Below are 27,018 nucleotides of genomic sequence, written 5' to 3' on the forward strand. Positions count from 1 at the left end.
AGTATATATAATTTTTAATAAAGAGACATAATTACTTTTGCATCCTGATAAATCGCCATTTTCTCGCAATATAATATTATAATAATAATTGAAATCACTTTGAGTATTTTATTTTTCTTCTTTTATTATCAATTTTCTTTTGAAATGCAGTATTTTCTTTCTTTTTTTTTTTTTCTCCTTATTTCGGCATTTTATTACAATTTTCGCGTAAAAGCTGTCATCGATATTTCACATCATGACTAAATATTTTAATAATTGTTAATAACAACGTTCATAGTGATACATATTGTATTTTTTATTATTATGAATTTTTTATTTACGAGTATCATCAATTTGTAAAAATTATTTAGCATTATTTAATAAATTTAATTTAATTTAAAACAGGTTATGTATCCCATACGTGCCACGTGTCTCTTAAGACGTTCGAAAAATCGTCCGAGTTAATAGGGGAACATATTTTGCAAAGAGGTAGTGCAGCAATAAATGTCTTTTATATTCTCGAAAAATCGTCTGAGTTAATAGGAATACATGTTATGCAAAGAAGTTGTTCGAAGTAACGTCGGTAATGAAGGGTGGTAAATTATCGACGTTATTATCGATAAATTAGCAACTTTTATTATCGACGTTATTATCGATAAATTAGCAACTTTTATTACCGACGTTACTTCGATCAACCTCTTTGCATAATATGTATTCCTATTAACTCAGACGATTTTTCGGACCTGAAAAGACACATATTGCTACACTATACCTCTTCGCAAAATATGTTCCCCTATTAACTCAGACGATTTTTCGAGCGCAGTAAGACAATTGCTCGTTAATTATTTATCTCTTCGCAAAATATAATCTATTATTTTAGATGAATTATCGAAGATATTAAGAGACTCGTATTATTGCACGTTAATTGCATTAATAATTATCTGTAAATTAATAACAAAAATATATGAAAACTGATTTTTCTCGCAGATTCTGCCACTGAATAAGCGCAAGAGTCCTGAGATTATAAATCAAATAAATAAATAAAAATCGCTAATCGACAAACCGTTAAATGAAAAATAGAATTAGTAAGAAATTAGTAGAATTAATGATGTTTTATTATTATTAAATGTATATTTTTCTGTTTTCTGTACAATTTATTGTAATCACGGTCTTGCATAAATAAAAATAAATTAAATTATATATTACAATAAAAAAATATAAATAATAAAAATAAATAATAGATATATATTTATATTATAAATAAAATATAAAATACATTATTATATTATTTTTTACGTATTATTAATCAATAATAATTTTAATAAATCGTATATTGGATTTCTCGCGCATGCGCGTGGAATTTATATCACATATTCATATATATATTGAATTTTAGAAAATATATTTATTAAATATAAAATATTTATTTCAGGTAACAATATATTTTCTAATATAAGATAATCAGAAATATCAAAACAATGGAATTATAAAAAATTAGTCACTCGCATTATATTTTCTAAAATTCTAGAATAATAATCTTAGAAAAAGATATTTAATTTTGAAAATAAGCAATAGAAATATTTTTCTTCTAATATAATATTTTATATATATAATATATAATATAATATAATTTTATATTTATGATCACACTTATATTTTGTATTTCTTAGATATTTTATGTATCTGTTTTGCTTGGAATCCAACTAAGATAATCGAGTTGAGTTGCAGCTTGATACTCCTTCACTAAATTGTGCGATGCTCATTGACAAATAAATCCTGACTGCTGTACACTTTCACCAGGGTAGAGATTATGTCAGACACCTTGCTGCGTTGTTTTAGCTGAAAATACAAATTCTGTATTTAATACTGACGCTATATAATACTGAAGCCAGCCAGTACAACACACAGCTGCTTTTATAACGCGACTAATGAAATTTCGCGGTTTACTGGGATTAACGTTGACAGAATCCGGCATTCACCTTTTCCAATCCTCAGTCTCGCTGATCGTCCAACTGGTATTCATTGCACGTCCTTTACCAATTCGTCGGCCAATTTGCTAGGCGAATCTTCGAGCAGACAGTTAACGACAGAATGTACGATGTCCTCTCTGCTTTCCAAATAACTCCTGAAGAAATAAACGTATTCGACAAATCAATATAGATAACAAACGGACACATAAGAATCTATATATGCGATAAGCTGTAGAGATCTCACTTGATAGGTTCCATTGACAGCTTGACAGCTTCCAGAAGAACTCCCGTTAGATCGAGATACTTGACAATTTTTATTTTATCTTTTTATAGCGGCGATCTACATCCGGAATGTTCACCCCGGTATGTAAGAGTCTCGTTTTAATTGCTTTCTGAAAATTCCTAAGATCCTTCCATTGAGCCGTTTCTTTCAGGCAAATTCAGATCATTCACCGCAGGTTGTGATTCGAGATATTCTGGAAAAAAGTATAGCATGCAAATACATGTTTTTATGAATAAAATTTATATGTTGAATAGAAGATCGATCCATATCTTGGTATATGTTTCATACAGGAAATAGAAATAATTTCTGTTTAAATTTATTTATGGCACTATGGATTTCATCAGTTAGTGCAACCGTTTTCGAAAAACCATCAAAACAGATTCTTACCCGCTAAATTATGACAACAATTACGAGAAACGGTAAAAATAAAACATTACATCATAATTATTACTATAATTATTATAATTATTATTATAAATTATATGAGATTAACAAAAAGAGAGAGATAAAAACATACGTTTTCTAATGAAATCTATTATGACTTGTCAAATGTTGTCGCATGTTCTTTTAATCAGATGATTTTTGATACGAATATAAATTAATGATATGTGAGTGCAATTTCCTACGAGTCTCTCCAATAATTTCAGATCAACTAGTTTTCTATTAATTGATATATCTGATTTAAGACATATATTTCTGTATATATCTCATAAGTATTAGATCACAAAGTGATTATATTAAGATAAATATTTACCTTGAGAAGAGTTGTCTGAATTGCAGAATACATTAAAGGCAACTTTATAGATCTGGTCTATAGTACATTCGTGACACAATAGTAATTGGTTCAACAATGTAGCTCTGACAATGAGCTTGAATTGTGCCTCCATATCATTTTTGGTGCTTTACGGATCCGTAGCCGCATCCTTGTTCTTTTTATATATACCAACATTTTCAGAACAGGTAGAAACTCCTAAACATAATGTATAGATCATCCATAGCAAGCTTGAACAATTCCCTGTTGGCTGTACTCTGTATTCTCGAATTTTTCCCAGAACACTGGTGCCACATGCCAATAGATGTATTGTTCTATAATTCCATATGATGAATAATAATGTTCTCGACGAATTATGACAGATTTAAAACTCTCTCATCTTCGGCAAGATTCGCACTCTTCCTTAGTGCCTTCTTCTTCAGTCTGCGAAAGAGAAAATAATAAATTTTCAAAATAAAAAATAGAGTCATCAAATTACTCGGTCTTGTTATCATAAACATTAGTTGAGTGTTTGAATCCTTGATCAAGTGTTTAATCAAAACAATTGTGTCTAAATCCAGTGAAAAGAAAAGTGAAAATTGTTAATATATAATATTAATTACATGTAGCAGCTTCTCGAAAAAGCACGTTCTATGCGGACAAAACAGTATATTTCATCATTTCGATTCTCAATTCGTATTAACCTCCATTATGTTTACGTACTAACAGTGTTTATCTTTTACGTGTCTCAGGTCGGTAATGTAGTTTACTAGCTGTAAATAATTACCTTTTACGCCCGTAAATATGCCTGAATTAAAACCTCTTCGCCATATATGTTTTCCTAAATCATGCCTCTTTGTACGGTATGTTGGTATCATCTCTCGCCAGAGTTAATAACAAAGCATGTGTTGCAAAGAGGCATATGATTTAGGAAAACATATATGGCGAAGAGATTGGAATTCAGGCATAATTACGGGCGTAAAAGGTAATCATTTACAGATAGTAAACTACATTATCGACCATAAACACGTAACACGTGATCCGATTTGTGACGCTAGCGTCAAGAAAAAAAAAGCTGGATTTGTTTAGCTTTCAGAGAACGAAAGAATCAAGCTATCTAAACTTGGACGCTAAAGGCTCATTCAGACAGGACGCGTCAAGCGTCAAGCAGCGAGCAGCAACCATTCAACAACCAATAAGCGAGGTAATATTAGCAATGGCGTAAAAAATATTGCCTCGCTTATTGGTTGCTGCTCGCTGCTTGACGCTTGACGCGTCCTGTCTGAATGAGCCTTAAGTTGTTTTCACGCCAGTGTCAACAGACGCTACGTCAATTTGTTTTTATTGATGCTTGACGCTGAAATCCAGCGTCACAGCGTCAAGTGAAAATGCACCCTTAAGGCTGGTTTATAGAGGCCGTAAACTTTTTCCGTAAATGTAAATTTAAGGATTCAACCAATCACGTTGCCGAATCAAGCAACGCGATTGGTTGAATCCTTAAATGTACGTCATGCGTCATGCGTCACTAGTCAATGGCCGCGTTCAGCAGAAAAAGCAGTTTTGCAACTGTTGTAAAATTCGTGAATCTGATTGGTGTATTCTCTTAGGTTCAGCTAAGATGAAGAGAATATACCAATCAGATTCACGAATTTTACACAGTTGCAAAGCTGCTTTTTCTGCTGAACGCGGCCAATGGATTTGTTCTTTATTGCTGGGTAAACTAGGGCAGTAAGTTAGAGTGAGACCAAACAGAGAATAAGGAAAAAAATTTATAAATAAATTTTATAATATGGTTCTATCTTGTTGCGTATGCGGCGTGGAATATAATATGAATGTGTATCGATCATTTCACACGTAAGTGATTAAAATATTTTTTGAAATACAATAATTTGTTTTATACAAAATATAATTATGTTATTCGAAGATGATAATCTAATTCGATATAAATCAATTTTTCCAGTTTTCCCAAAAATGAAGATTTAAAAGAACAATGGTTCTCAGCTATTGGGAAAAAAGTAACGTACCAAAAAGCTGCTGTTTGTAGTGATCATTTTTTAATAAGCAACTTTACATCTGTAACGGGATGTGTAATGTCACGAAGGAGATTAAAAAAAAACACAGTCCCTTCAGTTTTTCAAAGGTAAGATCAGCAAAAGATAATATCACAAAAATTATATATGGTTCTATCCCAATTATATCATATATAAATGTTTCTTTCTATTTCAGGAATTCACAAGTAGATCATACAAATAATCTGCACATCATATCATCAGAAATTATGGAGTGAGTAACTCAGTAAAATACGTGGTATATTTTGATTACAATATATGGTTCTGATTATATATAATTGTTTTATTTTATTTCAGGAATTCACAAGCAGATCATACAAATGATCTGCACATGAGCATGACATCAGAAATTGTGAAGTGAGTAACTCAGTAAAATACGTAGTATATTTTGATTATAATATATGGTTCTGATTATATATAATTGTTTTATTCTATTTCAGGAATTCACAAGCAGATCATATAAATCACATGGATAAAACAAAAAAAAGGTAAAATAATATTTTTTTTTTTCTTTATTATTACACTTTTTTTATAAAATTTATATTATTTTGTTTAAGGAAACTGACTACATCTTTACCATCATGTAAAAAGTTTAAAGTCACTATAAATAATCAAACAGAATGGCTTTCGAGGAAGGATTTTACATCACAAAAAAGTTGGGAGAAGTTTTTATACTTTGTGCAAAATACAAGGACGCACAGAAATACTGTGTTACATAAAAATAGGAGAATGAAAAACCGACAAGAAACGGTTGAAAATTTATTAAAAACATTCAAAGATAAGAAATTATTATCGACTGAAGCAGAAGAAGTAATAAAAGTAGGAATTCTCTTATTACAAGAAAATATAAATAAAAATGACATTTTAAAAGATGAAAATTTATGTTTGTCTGATAAAAATAGTGATATAAGCAACGAGACAATGCAATCTTTTTTTGATCACGATTACGTTTCCATTTCTGATGTGACCTTTAATAATTATCTTGATGATATTATCAGTTATATTAGTGGATTTGTCGTAAAAACAATTAATAAAAAGATTAATTGCGAGATTTGTAAGAAGAGTTTAATTGTTAACAAAGATGAACAGCCAGTATCATTACTTCAGCGTAAAAAAAAATATGGAAATTTAATATCTGCATCCAAAGATGTAATACGTATTTGTAAAATAGCTGAAAAAACTGTGCATCATTATAAACATAATTTAAATACTGAAAATATTTTACAACAAATGAGTAACACTGCGCTTCATTTACTTCCTATAGGTGACTTATTTTTATATAATGAGCATATGTTTGAGCAAGATCCATTAGCTGACCATCGAAATCAACTTATACGATTGATATTACATCGATATTTTCAGATACGTTTATACCACGAAACATCTTCCTTACAAGATACTAAAAATCGTATAAGATCGAAAAATAAAAAATTAGTTTTATTCAAGGATCAATAAACTTTTATTTTAGTTTTTCTATTGCTATCATAATATGTGTATCATATATATATATATGTATTTTACTTTTGTGCATTTAATAGTTTGTGCAATTTATTTTTTAATAATACCAAAGATTTTACTGTATCTTTAACTAATAGCTTTATATATAAATAATATTTAAGTTCATAAAAAAATGTTTTATTACTGTTATTAAAAATTTTACGTACACATATATGACTGTAAATAAATGTATTTCATATTATATATGATATATAATAAATAAATATATATACATATATATAATTTTTTTTTATGAATTTGAAATTACATATTAACAGCGTCCTACACTTTCGTGCTTTTCTAAATATTTTCTTTGAAAAAATATGCAAAAAATATAAATAAACATTTTTAATATATTTTTGTATAATTATTATTTTATTTTAAATGCACACAAAAAGTAAAAGAAAAAAAGGATCAAATGTTATATTTTTTTCTTAATTTTTAGTGATATTTTCTTGCATATCTTCTCTACTTAATTAAATTAAGAATATAATGTACATATATATATTTAGAAAAAAAAAAATGTAGCTTAGAAGAATAAATACTAAAATACTCATTTACTTTGTAATATTGTTATTGAATATACGATATTGATAGCAAAGTCTCTTATTGAAAGTGTGATAAAATTCATGATACTATTGATGGGAATATATTGGAAATTATTTCTAATCTTTATTTGACATAAAAAATATTTTACTTGTATATGCGAGTCAAGTATTTCTATATAAATAATGAATAAATGAAAAAGAAAGAAGATACTTAATTGAATTTTTAAAAATATATAACATTTCTTTCAAACAATTGAATGAAATATGATATTTAGTATAAAATTTTCCTTATATATATATATTGGAAGAAAAAATAAACTTATCGTAATTAGACTGATTTTGATTCTTGAATTTTAGGGAATGCTGTTATTTTTCATATTCAGAACCAAAAGTACTAATCCAATAAAGAATTAAAAAGAATATTTACAAAAAATAAAATAATTTATACATATGAGATGCAAGGAACTTTATCAATTTTAAAGTTATACACTTTTAAAAATTTATATCGTCTTTTTACGCAGAATTGTTTTCTCTTGTAAGATACGAAAGAAATTATGTTACATAAAAATAATGATACTCTTTTTGGGTATACTGATAATAATTAAAGTAAAATCTTTTAAATTATATTTATATATATTATCACTGTACCATTTGTCTTCACTCTCGTCAGCGGTTGTATTGTTACATCTCGTTGTTAATACTTAATAATTGCAGCTTGCAAAATGTGATATTCGCTCAAACGCACACAGATAGGGATATAAGATAATCTATACATACTCGTGAAATATCGGCAATTTATTAGGATTAAAAGAACTTTAGTATATATCCAAACTTTTAAATCTGTGAAGAATTCTTATTAAGTCACGATTGCCGTCGAGAGTGTAATTGAACATTATGTATGTACAAACGATTATTATTTCTTACTGTAATACATTACATAGTTTTGCTTGTTTTTCTCTGTATATACGTCAGTCTTGGATTGCTTTTGCCAGAAAACGCTTCATTTCCACTGTGCATAGAGTCGTTCTTGCTATATGTAGAAAAAGAATATGCGAGCGCGCGAGTTAACATAATAAAATTAATAAAATTCTGCAAAGAATATTATTACCGCGTTTTCCAGTATTGTAAAAATATCTCTTCAAAATCGAAATAATTTCAGATCTCGATTTTCTCATAATTTTAGGACATATGTATAAATCTTGCACACGTATTACGATAAAATAAAAAATAAAAATATTGGTGCGGGAATGTATGTCTGTCGCTAATCAATTTCGAGATAATTACGGACTCTTAAAGATTCCAACGATTATTACGTGTTTATTCTTTTTCCACACACATGCACTCTCTAGTAGGCTGGGCGCATACTCGATTTTACATCAACTAAACTGTTTAGCCGAAGACTCGCGCATTTATTACAGTCGATGGACAGACAGTCGATTAACCCCCCATGATATAATATTTATGTATAATAAATATATAATACATATATATTAATATTTGACACTTGTCAAAAAGCCCTCAAGGTGCCTTTTGACTTTTCGAAGTCGAGTCGATATCAAGTCGATAGAAAGTGCCCAGCCTAATATACATCCATCGATTACTCACATATGTATTGTGAGCTTGTATGTGATGCCAAAAAAGAAAAAGAAGTCGTGAAATACTATACACTATTTAGAAACAGTTTGTTTCTTTGATTTTGCGTCGTAACATTGAGACTGTATATATACATATCATAAACAGAAATGAATCCAAAGTAATATCCATAAAAGTAGTTGCGCATGTTCCCTTTTCTTCTACATATACAATTTGTTATTGGTGATACAAACACAATATTTTGGAGAAAAAAAGGTAAACCTATATACAACGATATAAATTAAATGTAAGAAATAAAAATTATTTCAATAAAATATTGTATTCTACATTTTTAATTCAAGATTTCATTTATTTTTTGAAAAAATAAAACCTAACGTGAATTAATTTTACTCAACGTTTTTAACATTTTTCATATTTCTTTTTTATGTAGAATCATCATCCTACCTTCCTTTTTTCCCTCGATTGTATCATCGATAACATCTTGTTTTGAATACATTTGCATTTCACATTTTTATGATTTTATATATCAGTCTCTTATGCTCTTTTCGCTTCTCTCATATGCTCACTGTCGAGTCCAATGATGATGCGTTGTTAATAGTAATAATAATAATAATTCTGAGAATAAATCTCAATAACAATAATACAAATAATAGTCACAATAATAATATTAATAATATACCTTAAAAACATGTATGTACAATATTCACCGACCCATTTTAAGTATCAATAAGATTCTTTTACAAGTACTACCGATAAAGTGGAATAAGTTGCTTTAAATAATTACTTTTTACAAAATTACATTACAAAGTGGCATATTGTAAAATCTGAGCGAGTCATCTATCTAATCTATTCACATGTACAGCTGCTGCTATAATTAGATTTACGCGGTGGCTTTATTACAGCTAGACTACTGGAAAGTATACATGTTTGTATGTTATGAATAATTATGAATAATTATTGCCATTGCAAAACAGAATCATTGATAAATTGAAATGTTCAATAAATGAATATATATATATATATATATATATATATATATATATATATATATATATATATATATATATATATACACATAAATGAATATATATCTCGTACTGCACCACATGTATGTATAATCCAGTTTGTCTTTGCTGAATAATATATAAATAAAATAAAATAAAATATAAAGTCATATTTATACAAATAATTTAATAACTATCTCTGTGTACGTGTATATGTGTGTGTGTGCGCGCGCGCACGCTTCAGGATATGCAGTTATTGGAGAAACATTCATCCTGAAGATTATTTAAAACACAGTTCTCATAACAGATAGATCCACGATATCGACAAAAAAAACCATGAAAAATCGACTTACAGTTCCTCTAAAATTCTTAAGACGCGTAATTTTAGCTTAATATATTCACTATAAACTTTCACTTCTTAACATACTTTACTAAAGGAGGGTCACGAGCCTAAAATGCTGCGGACTGCCTGATCCAATGCAGTGTCCTTCGAGTCGCCGGACTGCGATGACGAGCTACCGCTACTACTGCCGGACAATGTGTTCACGGGACGTTTCTTAAGATTGAGAATGCTGTCAATGGCAGATTGTACTTGCGCGGTGATCTCGTCATGCTCGTTGCCGGCGTTACCGCTCTCGCTATTATTCGTTACATGTATAGTACTACTTGGACATTGCGCTTGCGAATGCAAAGCCAATCCGTCCAGACTGTCAGCATCCTCTAACAAATCTCGCTCGAGATCAGTGGCGCTACTCCAACGCCTGTCGAAAGACGTTGGAGTTACATCTTGCTCACAATCGTCCTTCATGATATTCGAGACACTAGGTACATTCGCACGAAGACACTCGCCATTCGCTCGTGTTCTTTCAACTTTCGACGATCTCGTTACAGCTGTAATAGCACACGCACTATTATCACCACTACCGTTGTTACTGTTTTTACACCTCAGGGTGTCCGTAGTGGATGAATATGCTCCCAGTTCTTTCTGGATTTCCAGCCATTCGTCGTAATCACCACTGGTACTGCTTGTTGTCTTGATAACTGGTTTACATTCGATTTCATCACTCGGGAAGTCATCCTCCAGTTCGCGTTTTACAGATACGTTCACCAGAGGTGACGATGTTGTTAATGTCGATTTGTCCTCTTCTATGAGGCCAGGCTCAACTTTTGGCACCAATGGTTTCTCTTCTTTCTTTAACTCTTCTACAATTTTATTTGCATTACATAAATATACATATATAAAAGATGTTAAAAACAAATCTTTTAAATAAGAGAAAGATATAAATAAGAGTTTTATATAAAGATTAGTATAGATATATAAATAAGAATTTTATATAAAGATATACATAATCATAAATGTACATACATATTCATATATATGCATAATCATAAATGTACATACATATTCATATATAAGCATAAACATAAATGTACATACATATTCATATATAAGCATAAACATAAATGTACATACATATTCATATATATGCATAAACATAAATGTACATACATATTCATATATATGCATAAACATAAATGTACATACATATTCATATATATGCATAAACATAAATGTACATACATATTCATATATATGCATAAACATAAATGTACATACATATTCATATATATGCATAAACATAAATGTACATACATATTCATATATATGCATAAACATAAATGTACATACATATTCATATATATGCATAAACATAAATGTACATACATATTCATATATATGCATAAACATAAATGTACATACATATTCATATATATGCATAAACATAAATGTACATACATATTCATATATATGCATAAACATAAATGTACATACATATTCATATATATGCATAAACATAAATGTACATACATATTCATATATATGCATAAACATAAATGTACATACATATTCATATATATGCATAATCATAAATGTACATACATATTCATATATATGCATAATCATAAATGTACATACATATTCATATATATGCATAAACATAAATGTACATACATATTCATATATATGCATAAACATAAATGTACATACATATTCATATATATGCATAAACATAAATGTACATACATATTCATATATATGCATAAACATAAATGTACATACATATTCATATATATGCATAAACATAAATGTACATACATATTCATATATATGCATAAACATAAATGTACATACATATTCATATATATGCATAAACATAAATGTACATACATATTCATATATATGCATAAACATAAATGTACATACATATTCATATATATGCATAAACATAAATGTACATACATATTCATATATATGCATAAACATAAATGTACATACATATTCATATATATGCATAAACATAAATGTACATACATATTCATATATATGCATAAACATAAATGTACATACATATTCATATATAAGCATAAACATAAATGTACATACATATTCATATATATGCATAAACATAAATGTACATACATATTCATATATATGCATAAACATAAATGTACATACATATTCATATATATGCATAAACATAAATGTACATACATATTCATATATATGCATAAACATAAATGTACATACATATTCATATATATGCATAAACATAAATGTACATACATATTCATATATATGCATAAACATAAATGTACATACATATTCATATATATGCATAAACATAAATGTACATACATATTCATATATATGCATAATCATAAATGTACATACATATTCATATATATGCATAATCATAAATGTACATACATATTCATATATATATGCATAATCATAAATGTACATACATATTCATATATATATGCATAATCATAAATGTACATACATATTCATATATATGCATAATCATAAATGTACATACATATTCATATATATGCATAAACATAAATGTACATACATATTCATATATATGCATAATCATAAATGTACATACATATTCATATGTATGCATAATCATAAATGTACATACATATTCATATGTATGCATAAACATAAATGTACATACATATTCATATGTATGCATAAACATAAATGTACATACATATTCATATGTATGCATAAACATAAATGTACATACATATTCATATGTATGCATAAACATAAATGTACATACATATTCATATGTATGCATAAACATAAATGTACATACATATTCATATATATGCATAATCATAAATGTACATACATATTCATATATATGCATAAACATAAATGTACATACATATTCATATATATGCATAAACATAAATGTACATACATATTCATATATATGCATAAACATAAATGTACATACATATTCATATATATGCATAAACATAAATGTACATACATATTCATATATATGCATAAACATAAATGTACATACATATTCATATATATGCATAAACATAAATGTACATACATATTCATATATATGCATAAACATAAATGTACATACATATTCATATATATGCATAATCATTAGTGTTGGTCTACAATGAGTCGTTAGTCGTAAGTCGTAAGAAAATAATCAACTGTGGTTGGTCAATTTTCTTACGACTAACAACTAACGACTCATTGTAGACCAGCACTAAATGTACATACATATTCATATATATGCATAATCATTAGTGTTGGTCTACAATGAGTCGTTAGTCGTAAGTCGTAAGAAAATAATCAACTGTGGTTGGTCAATTTTCTTACGACTAACAACTAACGACTCATTGTAGACCAGCACTAAATGTACATACATATTCATATATATACATAATCATAAAGGTACATACATTTTCATATATTACACATACTCTATATATATATACTCTCTCTCTATATATATATATGCTTTTATAATTGTATGTTAATTTAGAGATAATAAAAAAAGATATAATTACCATTAACTTTTGACTCCTGTTCTCGTAACCTGTTGAGAATATTTTGTTCTTCAGCCACAAAAGTCCTATCGATCATCATCAATTCTGATGTCCTCACTTCACGCTATGATTACAAAAATGTTAGTTTTCAATAATTATTCGAAAAGAAATATTTAAAATATTTTTTGAATATAATAAGAGTTGATATAATAATTGATGAAAACAATTTAAATATTTTAATTGTCAAGTTGGAACATTTTCGTTCATGATTAATATGCAAATAATTAAAATCGATATCAGAATGAATTAAACACACATAATTATTCAGTTAATTATTATAAGCAAATCATATTATTCATACCATGCTGTCCATTAAAAGGAGGTATGTGTATTTATTCATCATAGCGCTGAATTTGCCCAATAGATGTTTCGCCGTCTCCTCAAATCTTTCATCTGCTTTTTCTAAATCCTTCGGACTTAGTACTTGCTCATTTAAACAATGATATCTCACTAAACGTTTGCAAGCATCACGCTTGCTTGAGAATGGTGTATTCATATCTGGATTGGTCGCACCATTTTGATCGATTTTTAACTGTTGTTCCACTCTACAAATAATACAATTAAATATATCAATATATTATCATTAAGAATCTTAAAAACAAATAATTTATTAAATATAATAGAAGTTTTATAAGTACGTACAAATCGCTGCAATTCAACTGCCTACAAATCGGACTATTCGCACGCCTCTTTACGCCTTGTCTCGGGCTTATTAAAGGACTGGAGTTACTATTGGGACTGATGAGCTGTTTCGTCGTATTTCCGCCAGTGTTTACAGGACTCTGAATCCTCTGTGTTCCCTTGCCCATCATTCTGGGCGAGGTGACTTGTCCTGCGGGAGAACCACTTTGAATCTGAACTTGAATAGGAGACGAGAGTTCTTGTTTCACAGGACTCGGCGTTTGTATATTCGGTTTGATATCCAATGGATCTGTTTGACATTGCGTGGATTGTTGCATGCTCGATTGTTGTTGTTGTGTTTGAATTTGAGACAATTGTTGCGCGTTATTTTGTAATTGCAGAGCTGCTGTTGCGGAGGTAATCGGCGTAAAGTGTTGCATGTTCGCAGAGGACGGATTTAGCATCTGATTTCCATGATTTTGATAAAACTTGTGCTGCTGCTTGGTGTGCGTACTCGGATGTATACTTGGTGTTGCAGTGTTTGATATAGTTGGCTGTTGTCCTTGCATATTCGGCATAGTGCAGGGAATGCTCTGTAATAATCATGGTTATTAGATGTGTGTATACAAAATATATATGTCCAAAAATAAATAGTAATATTCTACTTACTGTGATATTAATGTAATTAATATTAGTGTTACTCGGCATTGTTACAGACGTAGTTGGATTCAAGCTTTGAGATGTTACTGGCATAGCAATGGTGGAGGTCTGAGTCTGCGTTTGAGCTGCCGATGTCTGATTTTTGAATGAATTTTGCAAATGTACATTTGACGCAACTGTTGTTGAGACCAAACTTACATTTAATGTCGGTTCAGCAGGCTAAAATGGAACAAATATTATTAAATACACGAATTTAAATTTAAATTTCATAATCTTATTTTTTTATGCAAAAAAACTAAACATTGACTTTTGTATTTATATTATAGTTATTATCATCTTCAATATACTTACACTATTGATAGGATGAGTGATAGTACTTACAACTTTCCCACTATTTATTATTTTCGTTTGTTCTTCGTATAATTTGTTTAATGTATCATTATTTTGCATGACAGGTTTTCGTGATAAAATAGATTGAATCTGTGACTGAATGTTTTTCAGCATTTGCTGCTTTTGAACAGGAAGCTGAATAGTATGTATTTTTTGTACCATTTGACCATTTGAAGGAACTGATACGTGGCTGCCAGCGGAGGATGAAACTAAAGGACCATTTGCTACAACTTGAGTTGGTTCACTCTTAACAGGGTTTGTATTTTGCGATACCATAGTATTTGTCTTATTTGAATTATCAACTTTTTGTGAATTAGACGTATTCGCCGCGACAATTGTTGGTCGAGTAACAGTTACTGTCTTTGTCGCCTAAAAAGTAAAAATAAATTAGAACCAAAAAAATAAGAGCCGAAATGCAGATGATGCATAAATGTTTATATTTTAATACTTTTAATATTCAGATTTTTGTAATATTAATGCACTTCTAGAAACTTTTAATGCAAGTCAATAAGATATTGAAAAAAAATCTTAAGTAAAAAAATAATAATTTGAAATAGAAATAAAAAATGCGTTCATATTACATGCACATACCTGTGAATTCACAATACTTTGACCAGTAACGGCGACTTTCGTCTTCTTCACGATTTTCGCTTTCTTTGGTTGATTATTGCCCAAGTTTCTAATTTGCTGTTGATTCAAGTTGTCGATAAATTGACTAGGAAAGCTGGAATTTTGAATTTGTATGTGCGGTGGCATCTGAGACGGTGCGGCTTGCACGACGATATTTTGAATGTTGTTTTGAATTGTCGGAGCTCCACCTGAACTGTTCACGATTATCTGACTCGTTGGAGTGTTGATCTGAACACCTTGCAGGTTCTGATTATTCGCGTCCGGCTCGCCGATCACTATCTTCTGCGTCTGATTTTGATTTTGCGTCTGATTCTGCGTTGCATTCAACTGTCCGGCCAGGAATTGTTGCAAGAGCTGTTGACTGATCACCTGCATCTGGCCGTTCGCGTTGGCGATCAACAGCTGATCGTTAGGATTCAAGTTGCTTAACGCATTTAAAATTTCAGGCGTAATTTTGGGTGCGTTGTTCAATATGTTGTTCGCCGCCGAGTTAAGTATATTTGCACCTTGGGACTCCACCTTTTGAGATTCGTTCTGTTGGGTAGGAGTGTTAGAAGCAGGAGTAGTTGTAATCAGTATATTTTGATTCTGATTATTTTGTTGCGCATTAATTCCTTGCTGTACAACATTGGCCGAGTTCTGTGATTCAAAGTGATGCGCGTTAACGGAAGAAAAGGTATTCGCCGTCACCACTTTCTGCTGTTGAACTTGTTGTTGTAAATTCATGACATTCTGCTGCGTATGAGCTATGTCTTTGATAGTTCCTGTCTGCAAGTTTTGCTCTACAGTCTGAACATTACCAGCGGTATTTTGCTGCAACACGTTAATTGTATTTTGTTGAATACTCGAATGTAAAACATTCATGTCGTGTTGCTGCTGCAATATATTCATGGAATTGTGATGGATGTTTGAGCTCTGCAGATTTTGTTCGAATATCTGTTGCACATTTTGAGTTTGTACAGTCTGCGCAGTGATCTGCTGATTATGTTGAAACATTGGTGATTCCTGTTGAAGCGTTAGGGTCTCTTGTTGACTCGTTTGTTGAAGACTCTGATTAGCCTTAGATACATGATCGTTTTGTACTATTGAACTACCGGGCAATGATTTCTGCATATGAACGCCATGTTGTTGTTGTTGTGCTTGCTTTCCTAAATTTTGCCGTACATTCGTTATACAAGCGTTCGTGAGTCGTACCTGATTAGATTTTTGCAGGGAAATGTTGGAATTCTGTTGATTGGAATTTGTTTGATTTGCATTAGACATTCGAGGACCTTGTAGGCCAAACATCGTAGGCGACGGCTTTGCGGTTAAGACGTCCGAAGTGTTCAAGGAAACATTACCGCTCTGCGATAGAGTAGGATTCGAAGATTGAATTGTCTTTTTAGATTGTATCAAGTTTTGTACGTTTACATTCTTGGATGTTTGTATTTCTAATGATTGCAAGGGTCCGAGGTTACTTTGAACACAGACGCTCGGTAGCGAATTTGTCTCTTGAGAAACAATATTCTTTTGTTGATTAATCGGCTTCGAACTTATCTGGTTGTGATGCGGACTAGTGGTACAAACGATATTTTGCGAGCCCATAGAGCTTATGGTATTAGTAGCGACCTGATTTCCACTGGATAAAGGTGATTTGACGAATTTCTGTCTCTGTTGAGTTGTACTTTGAGCAGACTGCGGTGTATTTTGCGCCTGAGTGAAAAGTTGCGAGATAATCTGCGAATTTTGTCCACCACCTTGAGTCAGAGATCGTATCAGAGCTTGCGCCGTCGCTGGATCTATTTCGGGCTGATTGGGTTCCGGGGTATGATGTAAAACAACTTTACCGTCTTCTCCAACCGCTAATCGTAATTGTCCCGATATTGTATTCTGCACAGGCATCTGGAGTTGGGCGACAAGCTGACTATTGAATGTCTGCGATACAGAAGCTTGCGTGTTCGTTGTATTTGTTGCAGGTACTTGGATTAGATTCTGAGTGGAATTAATAGGAATCGTTCCTTGCGATGAAAGTTGACTCAACGATTGTCCGGAATTAGTTTCGCTTTGTTGTGAAACTTGACAAGGAACCTCGGTTTCAGGTGTCAGTTCAGTATCAAACATATCATCATCATCCCCGATACCCGATATTTTCATAATACTGGCAAGATCTAACTTCGGTGGTTCGTCGTCTTTCCGTTTGGCCTTTTTCTTCTTTTTCGCTTTCTTCTTAGGAGGCGGCAGTAGATTTTGCTCTGAGACAGTTTGTGTATACGAAGCATTGCCAGTGGTATTGCCAGACGTGACTTGTGCAATTTGTGATTGGGGACTTTGTACCATAGCATTTTGAATTACGATGGAATTGCCAGTTCCTGAATTAGCTGTAAAATTCAAAAGTATGGCAAAAAATCAATATCAAATTTTCGATAATACACTGAAGCAACTGAATACTTAAATATCTCTCTTGTATTGTATATAAAGATTTAAAAAATGTAGAATTGAAAATTTAGTTTATTCTAAACATTTCTAGCATTTTAAATGCACATTTATAATATAAATAAAATTATATTATAGTGCTCTTTTAATTTTATTTTGCTACACTATTGCTATATGATGGTAAACTTACATGGTGCAGGACTAGATGGAGTATGTCTTATTACTGGTGAAGCAGTTGGAGGAAATCCATTGGGTACAGCAAAGAATGTAGGCGCAATTCCTTGCAGTTGCATAGCACCTTGTGCTGTGACAACCCTAACTAACTGTTGCTGTGTTGTTAACTGTAATTACAAAATGAGTATATTTAATTAATTTATCTCATTTTTATTAGATATTCTTTTTCTCCTTTATCTTATCGTCATAATTTAATCGAACTTTAATCCAAATTTCAAAATATGTTATATTCCACTAGAATTATCATTTGTTTTATATAACATAGGTAAATTTGACTTTACTTTTTCTAATGTAACTTAAATATTATATATGTTTTTATTATGATTATATATTATTGTACAATTAAATTTGTGTAAATTCAAAAAAACAGTTGAATTTTATCATTAGGCAATATATCATATATTTAAAATACAAAGAAATTTTGTTAATCAATAAAAATTAATAAATAATTCTTATGATATATAAGATGCATTGAAGATATTTTGTTTTTTTTTCAACGAAAAATGCACAATTGTTTCAATACAAAGATTTAATAAGCAATGATCATGATTATAAAGATGCATGTATGAATGAAACCATCACCTGTGCAGTATGTGTTTGTTGCTGCGCGCTTGCTGGCGTCCTTAGTATGAGTTGAACGCTTCCTGGTTGTTGCTGTACAATAACAGGTCCAGTTGACGGCAATACCTACATTTGAAATGTGACAAATATGAAACATAAAGCAACTTTTTGTGATAATAGAAATGTAAGCAGTTATACAATAGATATTAAGCGTATCAAAATATCTTATACAACATGGAATGATGTATATATGTTTTTTTTTGTAATTATATATAATAATGAACATGCAGATGACAGATATAATTAAGACATAAAAGAGATATATTGTAATAATAACCTGATTCAATAGCAAACCCTGAGCTGTTGGAATCATTGTTGCTGTAGTGGGACTAGGTTGCGGTCCAGCAAGAACTAGTTGTGGTTGAGTCTGCTGCGTTACCTTCAAAGAGACAAAGAAATATACATTTCGAATATAAGATCTCATTATGTTGTTAAAAGCAAAGAAGATTAAATAATTAAAATAATTTTTTTTTTACAAATGTTTGTGGCATTATGAATATTTTTAAGTTATCTTTAGAGTTATATGATAAAATATAATGCAATAATTCATTTTTACAATATGATTAATATCCAATTAATTTTACTACTTAACAATTTAATAAAAAGACGTATAAGTATAATGCATTCAGTTAAAGAAAGAACAATATATACTTGATTTGTGATTGTGGTAGTAGCTCGTTGTGGCTTTTGTTGAGAAGTAGTAGTTTGTTGATTTGGAGGTTTTGGCAGAATTTGCGGTGGTTGCTTGGTGGGCTTGGCTGCTATTTGGATTTGTTGATTTCCAAATAATTGGGTCCTAGTCACCAATTGAGTAGGAGTGGACTGATAACCCTGTGGTGTACCATGATATATTTGTAACACCTGCATCCCTTGTTGCAGAATGGGTGTATTAGGCCTAACCTGAAACATAAGAAATAAAAAATGTATTAATAAATATATATTTATAACATGCTCTAAAGTGACGTGCTTTTTTAAGTAAAATAATAAAACTAAGTAAAATTGAAAGAGAGAGAAAGAGTACAGAAAAGTATAGGTAGTGATCATCCAAAAATAGTTATAGAAGATACATATTAAATTAAAAGAGATAAATATATATATATATATATATATATATAAACATAAAAAGTACAAAGAAAAAAGAACAGCAGATAAAGGGAAAAAATATATATATAATTTATATATAATATATAAATCATGCCTCTCTCTAAGCTATATATAAAACATAGTTATATATATTTTTCTCATTTTTATATATATATATATATATATATGTATGAGTGTGTTTTGTATACAAAATAATATATTTAATTATATAAAATTTTTCTCAGAGAGAAAAGATTTTTATCACAGATTTTTAATACAGATATATAAGTAGAAAAGATTTGTATATCTTTATTAACTTTCATCACTAAAAATCAAGTTTAGATTTATTAAAGCAGTAGATTAATAGTTAATTAATAGTTAATTAACAATTAATTATTATATATCTAAATTTTTTTTAGTGAAGAAGGCTATTAAAGTGCTATAAAAAAAGATAATTTGTACATTAATGATAATGAGAATTCCAATTAGTGGACAAATGTGACTGTTTTATACTTAAATATTTTATGATATAAAGTATAATGAAAATTAAGGCTTCTAACTGTTCTCACTGCAATCCTAATGGATTTTTACATTAGAAACAAAAAATGTTAATTTTTTCTCCTTGCACTATACATTCAAATAAATAAATTTTTGTATATTTCATTATTGTACAAACTTTTGAGCGAAAACAATTTTCACACTGTTTAAGAATCTTTCTCAATTGACTGGAATCTTTAGTTATCCCTATTGTCAGACATAGAATTACTAATATATAAAATACAAATAATGGCATTGCAAAGAACCAATCATATTTTGATCGTTTAATGAATAGTTTGCGTGGAAAAAATTTACATGGACTGTAATATAGTAAAATATGGCTGCAATAAAGGTAATAAAGATAATTAAAGATTTCAGTCGACTGGAGTTCAAATATGAAAATAACAAATTTTAACAATAACATAAAAATATAATTTCACAAAGTAGTACTTCTTCAAATAAAACAATAAAGTAAGACATGAAAAGAGATTAGAGGAAGAAATTAGAGGTATCGACAGAAATATCCTGTTAAATTCACTAATTCATTCCATTCTAAAACTACACAAGAGCCAAATTGAGAATAAGCAATCACAGTAACATTTAAGTTCAATGTCATGTAGAATAAGTGTGTTCTTACCACAGGTGGACCAGGACTACCTCCAGGCGCTGGGCTTCTATTGTTGAGAGAATTATTCCCGCCTAATAGATGAGGGCTTTTCGCAGGGGGATATGGGCTAAGTACAGGGCTCTGTATCTGGCTAACGCTCATAGGACTTTGCATGGGGCTTTGCATCTGTATATTAAAGTTACTGTTTGAGGTCGACGTGCCGACCGGACTCGGACTATTTCGATTAGATTGTATCGAGTTTGAAGCCGGACTTCTAAGTAAAAGTCGATTAGGGCTAGGACTCGGTGTAGGCGGTGGTATATTAGACGCCGGACTCTTCAGGGGTATTGAAAATGGACTACCCGGCGAGCTAATATTTTGGTTTTGAATATTTTGCATAGATTTAACGGTATTCATTGTACTGACCACATTCGATGGTTGTGTCGTGCCCGTTAGTGCTGACGCACTTAAGCCAGGGTTTAGCCCCTGCGAATACTGTCGCTGTGGTTGAAATCCAGTCGACTGGGAGGAACTTAAAGAAGAAACATGACTCAATGACATAGTCGGTTCATTGGATGCAGATATATGTACATTTGATGTTGATATATTGGATAAATTAGCGTGCATTGTACCAAGGTGCGGTATATTCGTAGTGAGATTCACGTTCGAAGCGTGATTCACATTTGCAGTGGTTGTATGAATCGACTCGCTGGGCGTGCTCGTGAATATACTGGAACTCGTGAGAGTTCCGGAATTAGAGATTTGCGAAATTGTCGAGATGTTCGAATTGGGATGCTGCGATATAGCAGAGTTTGGTACATGTGCTATATTTGACGATCCAACAATGTGCGGTGCGATACTTTGTATGCTCTGTATCGTTTGAAATGGAAACTGTGCGCTACTAGAATTCAGGCTAGTCGGCGTCAGACCAGTCGCCAAGGCGTTTACAGATCTATTAAGACCTTGGTTTACACCAGAATTTATACTGGTAGCGGTCAAATTTGTATTCGGATTAATAGCAGATAAACCAGATACGCCAGAATTCGTGGCGGTTAAATTGGTATTCAATGTAAGATTCTGATTCACGCTCGATGAGTTCAGACTCGTCAAATTTGGATTTACACCGGTTAGTCCCGCGTTTACTCCAGATAGCCCAGAATTAATATTTGTAGAGTTTATTGTATTAAGCCTGTTTATCCCAGTATTTACCCCTGTATTTATGCCATTTAAATCTTGTCCTAGATTGGATAAACCGTTATTAATATTGTTTGAACCAATGTTGGACGTCAGATTGGAATTGATAGCGTTTAAATGATTCAGGCTAGGATTTATCGCAGTCAGCCCTGTGTTTATACTCGGCAAGCCCAAATTGAGCAGAGGATTTGACGTGGTGATAACATTGGAAGTGAGAGATGTAAGACTGGTATTTAGAAGTGACAGTGGCAATCCCATATTAAGGCCCACCCCAAAAGTGGGGGTGGCCGGGGGTAGGCCCATACCAGTCCCCGAGGGATTTATGGTACTCTGATTCAACTGATTCAATTGGTTTACGTAGACTATGTGATTTCCAGTTGTCGATCCATTTCCTTGTTCTTGGGGCTGTAAGAACAAGCGACATTGCAATAATATCCTCAACCAAATATTCGCTAATCATCGATAAAAGTGACTTACATTATTCGATGTCTGTTGCAAAGCAAATGTTAATGATTGACCACTGGTATTCTGGGCTTGTAGTTGTTGTAACTGCTGCAACTATATAAGATTGGCAAATATTAGTGATATTTAGAAAAATTATTCAGAGAAATTTTATAAACTCTATTTATTTAAACTTAATAAGAATATATATATATATATACATAATGTTTTATATATATATATTATTAAGTTTAAATAAGTAGATCTTAAATCAAATTTAATTATATATATATATATATATATATATATATGTAATATATACTTTTCTTTTAATTTTGTATATTTTAAATAAAATAGATGTATAAATATTCAACTCTCTTGGAAAGGTATATATACAGAAGAGAAACATAACATGTTTCGAACTTTAAAATAAACAATTGAAAGATCTAAATATGCTTCTATAAAGTCTTACTTGTTGTTGGGTCAAAACAGCAACTGGATTATTACGTGGACGTGCATTCGGGGAAGTTGTAGAGGATACTGAGTCCCCAAGAAGAGGGCGTGACTGAGGCTGCTGCATGCCCACGCAGCCCCTCTTTACTATGGGCAGCGTCTAGCCACCTTTTCAGCGTATTTTGTTTCTTCCCTATTAATAGAAAATTCCAGTTTTTACTTATTATAAATTTTTACAGAAATTTATAAAAAAACAATTTATAAAAAAATATAATTTTATATCATGAGAGAAAGGTTGATTTATTAAAACTCTGATAGATGCACTAATAATAAATATAGTTAAAATATTTTGATTTTTGAACATACATTTTATATTTAGTATATAAATTTAGTTATTAAAATTTTATATATATATGTGTGTGTGTGTGTATATATGTTAACCATTATTAGCAGAAATATTATATTTACCAAAGTTGTTTAATAATCGCAAGAAGTATTTGCGTTTCGGCGCCACTCAACACGTCTGCGGCCTACGTCTCCTGTTCCTGTCATGCATATAATTTCGTATTTTGTCCAAAGCTCGGGCAGCACTATATTAATTCTTCAAAGTGCTTATATATTCACATATACTGTTAATGTTTTCAAAGATCTTGCTCGAGCACTAATCATTCTTGGCATTACTTTGTCGTATATTGAGAGTAGTTCTTTCTTGAACTACTTTATCCGTTAAAGAACAATTGTTCAATCGCATTGTGAATATATCCAGACTTATATTTAAAATGCATCTGTCCCAGGATTCCATCCATTTATAAATGTAGCAATGTTACGTTTGCCCATGACAGCACATTTAAAATACTCACAGAGAACAGTATCAAACGTCGCTTCATAAATATAATATTTCTTTCGCATTACATGCTACCCCAAGTCTAAGAAGTAACTCACAGACATTCTTGGATATTTGTCAAATGTTTAAAGTGTAGTATCACAAAGTTATACCTTTGCTCATGAGATATTTATCGGAACAATTATCTCTTCTTAGTAAAAGCGTTCCTATGGTTGTTACACACACTACACTTATACTTGCACAGATACTGCCCGCAACTTTTCCCCTGCAACAAGGAATATAACAAACTCATGTAACAGATGAATGTTTATGTTTTATTTAAAACAAGTTAATATAATCTAGAAACTTTTTTCAGATTTTCGCGATTAAATTAGCTTAAAGTAGGAAAAAAATTTCGCGGGACAAGAGATTGAGGAAACGGTGCAACTGTTATACGAACGATCCTACACAGTTACACGCCAAAGTGACAACAATATCGAGTTCGTACGGTAATTTTGAGGAACCGGGAGGTCTCGGTAAAAGGATCGCGGCCCCGAATTCGACAGCTGGAAGCATATTTGAGGTTATAACTGGCGCGCCTGTGTGCAAGAATACGTGCCACAAGCCACACCAACACATAGGGAGGCGCGAGGCGAATTCACATATACAACATACAACACCTCACTCTCACTTATACGAGGAGTACTAGCGGCGCGCGATTGCACACAACAAAAGGCCCGACTGACAAGGCGTAAACAAAAGAAAACGCGAGCATCTGGCGAAAATCACGGCCCCCGGGGGACCCGGGGGGCCGGCGGACGGCAACGCGAGCCCGCGTGTTCGGCGGCTGACGCGCAAAAATGCGTGGTAGCGTCGCGACGAAAGGTTGTCAATATTACCTCTCTCTCTCCGCCGCGAACGCGGTTTTGCCACCCCGTGTGTTTTCCTCCTGGGAATATTTCGCGAGTCCCCGAGTCGCCGATTTCCCTCCGCGCGATCTCGCCTCCTCGACGCGGTCCACCGCGCCTTCGTCGTACGAAAACAACGCACACGGAGCACGCGCGACCACGATATTCTACCGAAAATAATAAACTTTTCAGTTATACGACAGTTCCATGTACATACGCGTTACACTATTCGGTGGCAACGGCCATCATGTATTTATCAGGGCTGCCATTGCGGACTAGAAAATTCCACTATCTCGCTATTGGCGACACCTCGGATTCACTTTTCGCAGCCATGGGGGTGGGAAATAACTGAAGTCATTATTTCTATACGCGCTAGGGAATGACGCGCCGCTGGCCAATCAGCGTCTCGCTTTTCTAGGTACGATGTGCGCATAATAGGACGTGATTGGTTAAATTTATACGGGTGAATTTCGCCTTTGGACATGCTCATGCGCTCGTAAATGTCGCTTATTCCACTTTCCTTTGCTTCTTGAAAACTTGGAGAAGCATTCATTACGTCACTGTGACGTCATAAATACTGCTTTTTATCAAAGAGAATGATGAAAGTAACGAGATCCCCCAATTTCATATTATGACCTGCTTTTGATCTTGTTAATGATGATTTTATGAAATGTAATATGTAATTAAAAATTATTGATAGAAAGCTTTGTATTGTTTGATTTTATAGACACATTTTTTTAAATTATATATAATTTTGCGAAAAATGTCGAAGAATTTTTTTGCACTCATAAAAGATAATTAAATTTTAAAAAAAGATTAATTTTCCAAGAAGTAATTATTTTACAAATAAAAAGCTATTAAATTTTACTAAAAATTGTTGTTAAATTGGTATAGTTTCTTTTTGCAAGATCTCTCTCTTTTGTATGTAATTAAAAAATAAATGTCGAGAGAGAATACATGTTGTGTTTTATTATTTATCATAAAACAATCTTAGAAATTAATTTTTAAATAAGACAAAAAAAAAAGAAGTTTCCTGCCTGATAGGCCCTGTTTGGTTCAATGGCGTTAAATCTTTCTGTGTGAAAGATACAAACGCCAATTGTACACACATTACTTTTGCTTTGACCAATACTCTCGCAACCACATCACGAAAAATCAGCCGGAGCTTCCCTTTCTTATTCGTGAGATGATGGAGGATAATAGTGGATTCAGCTACGGCACTTCCTGCCACGGGTCCAGGGACCTTCCTCAGAGTTTAGAGTTACTGAGAACTCGATTATGGCTCCGCGGTGTTACCTCAGGGAACTTCCAGTAGTACCTTCTCGGAGCCCCTATATAAGTAAAAGATACCTCAACAAGCACTATCGAGAAACATGAAAAGTAAAGAATATACCGTATTCCATTTATAAAATTATATTTTATAACATCAAATTTTATTTTTAAAACATTTTTCTTTAATAAACTAAAGTTTTCGTGTAAAATAATATATGTATTATCAAATTATAAAAAAAATTTATAATTCAAAATATATTTAAAAAGTATTTTTCATATAAAAATTACTTTATTTTGAGATAAATATTTCATTGATAGCATAACTTTCATCTAAATAGTTTTTTTTTTCGAAATTTAAAAGATATTTTTAATATTATTTTATGAAATTTAGTATAAAAAAATACATATTAATATATATATTTATTCCAAATTATTCTTTTATAAACTTGTTATTAATTCATGATTATTTAAAAACACTATATCTCATCTAGATAAATTTATAAAA

At 31.2% G+C, this 27,018-nt stretch overlaps 2 protein-coding genes and 1 long non-coding RNA gene across 8 annotated transcripts; 1 reads left to right on the forward strand and 2 right to left on the reverse strand.

Annotated features, from left to right (window-relative positions):
• Positions 1-1,421: 1,421 nt before the first annotated feature.
• LOC145949091 (uncharacterized) lies at positions 1,422-3,995 on the reverse strand. 2 transcript variants are annotated; one of them, XR_014427539.1, is made up of 6 exons: positions 3,981-3,995; positions 3,607-3,756; positions 2,987-3,427; positions 2,194-2,425; positions 1,959-2,104; positions 1,422-1,818 (listed from the first exon to the last, which is right to left on the reverse strand). It is a non-coding gene; the product is annotated as an uncharacterized LOC145949091 (long non-coding RNA). The 2 variants fall into 2 exon arrangements; XR_014427538.1 differs by lacking the exon at positions 3,981-3,995 and having other exon boundaries at positions 1,614-1,818; positions 3,607-3,777.
• A 676-nt stretch (positions 3,996-4,671) lies between these two features.
• Positions 4,672-6,702, forward strand: LOC145946828 (uncharacterized). Of its 2 annotated transcripts, none has more exons than XM_083056584.1 (6): positions 4,672-4,837; positions 4,944-5,123; positions 5,210-5,266; positions 5,350-5,409; positions 5,493-5,540; positions 5,610-6,702. In XM_083056584.1, exons 1-6 carry the CDS (start codon positions 4,773-4,775, stop codon positions 6,505-6,507), a joined length of 1,308 nt encoding a protein of 435 aa, XP_082912710.1. In that variant the 5' UTR covers positions 4,672-4,772; the 3' UTR covers positions 6,508-6,702. The 2 variants fall into 2 exon arrangements, with proteins under 2 accessions (XP_082912710.1, XP_082912716.1); XM_083056590.1 differs by having other exon boundaries at positions 4,676-4,837; positions 5,493-5,538; positions 5,607-5,774.
• Positions 6,703-7,704: 1,002 nt separating this feature from the next.
• Positions 7,705-25,502, reverse strand: LOC145945878 (uncharacterized). 4 transcript variants are annotated; one of them, XM_083055128.1, is made up of 16 exons: positions 25,233-25,502; positions 23,979-24,619; positions 23,530-23,703; positions 23,094-23,174; positions 21,453-23,021; positions 19,847-20,095; positions 19,473-19,574; positions 19,157-19,261; positions 18,531-18,681; positions 15,890-18,285; positions 15,290-15,667; positions 14,918-15,127; positions 14,270-14,841; positions 13,929-14,172; positions 13,589-13,691; positions 7,705-10,897 (listed from the first exon to the last, which is right to left on the reverse strand). In XM_083055128.1, exons 3-16 carry the CDS (start codon positions 23,635-23,637, stop codon positions 10,137-10,139), a joined length of 7,029 nt encoding a protein of 2,342 aa, XP_082911254.1. In that variant the 5' UTR covers positions 23,638-23,703; positions 23,979-24,619; positions 25,233-25,502; the 3' UTR covers positions 7,705-10,136. The 4 variants fall into 4 exon arrangements, with proteins under 4 accessions (XP_082911254.1, XP_082911241.1, XP_082911247.1 ...); XM_083055115.1 differs by having other exon boundaries at positions 15,260-15,667; XM_083055121.1 differs by lacking the exon at positions 25,233-25,502 and adding an exon at positions 24,842-25,007 and having other exon boundaries at positions 15,260-15,667.
• Positions 25,503-27,018: the final 1,516 nt, after the last annotated feature.

This window comes from Prenolepis imparis, unplaced genomic scaffold, assembly GCF_030444845.1.
Source record: "Prenolepis imparis isolate NDT839.2.m4 unplaced genomic scaffold, iyPreImpa1.0 SCAF_2, whole genome shotgun sequence".
Taxonomy (NCBI): Eukaryota; Metazoa; Arthropoda; class Insecta; order Hymenoptera; family Formicidae; genus Prenolepis; species Prenolepis imparis.

Coding starts and splice junctions, on each gene's coding strand:
- LOC145945878 (XM_083055115.1), bottom strand. CDS start 23,637: ATGCAGCAGCCTCAGTCACGCCCTCTTCTTGGGGACTCAGTATCCTCT. Junction 14,173..14,269: donor CAGTTGAATTGCAGCGATTT/GTACGTACTTAT, acceptor TATTATTTGTAG/AGTGGAACAACAGTTAAAAA. Junction 13,692..13,928: donor TCCTTTTAATGGACAGCATG/GTATGAATAATA, acceptor TTGTAATCATAG/CGTGAAGTGAGGACATCAGA.
- LOC145946828 (XM_083056584.1), top strand. CDS start 4,773: ATGGTTCTATCTTGTTGCGTATGCGGCGTGGAATATAATATGAATGTG. Junction 5,267..5,349: donor ATATCATCAGAAATTATGGA/GTGAGTAACTCA, acceptor ATTTTATTTCAG/GAATTCACAAGCAGATCATA. Junction 5,541..5,609: donor ATGGATAAAACAAAAAAAAG/GTAAAATAATAT, acceptor ATTTTGTTTAAG/GAAACTGACTACATCTTTAC.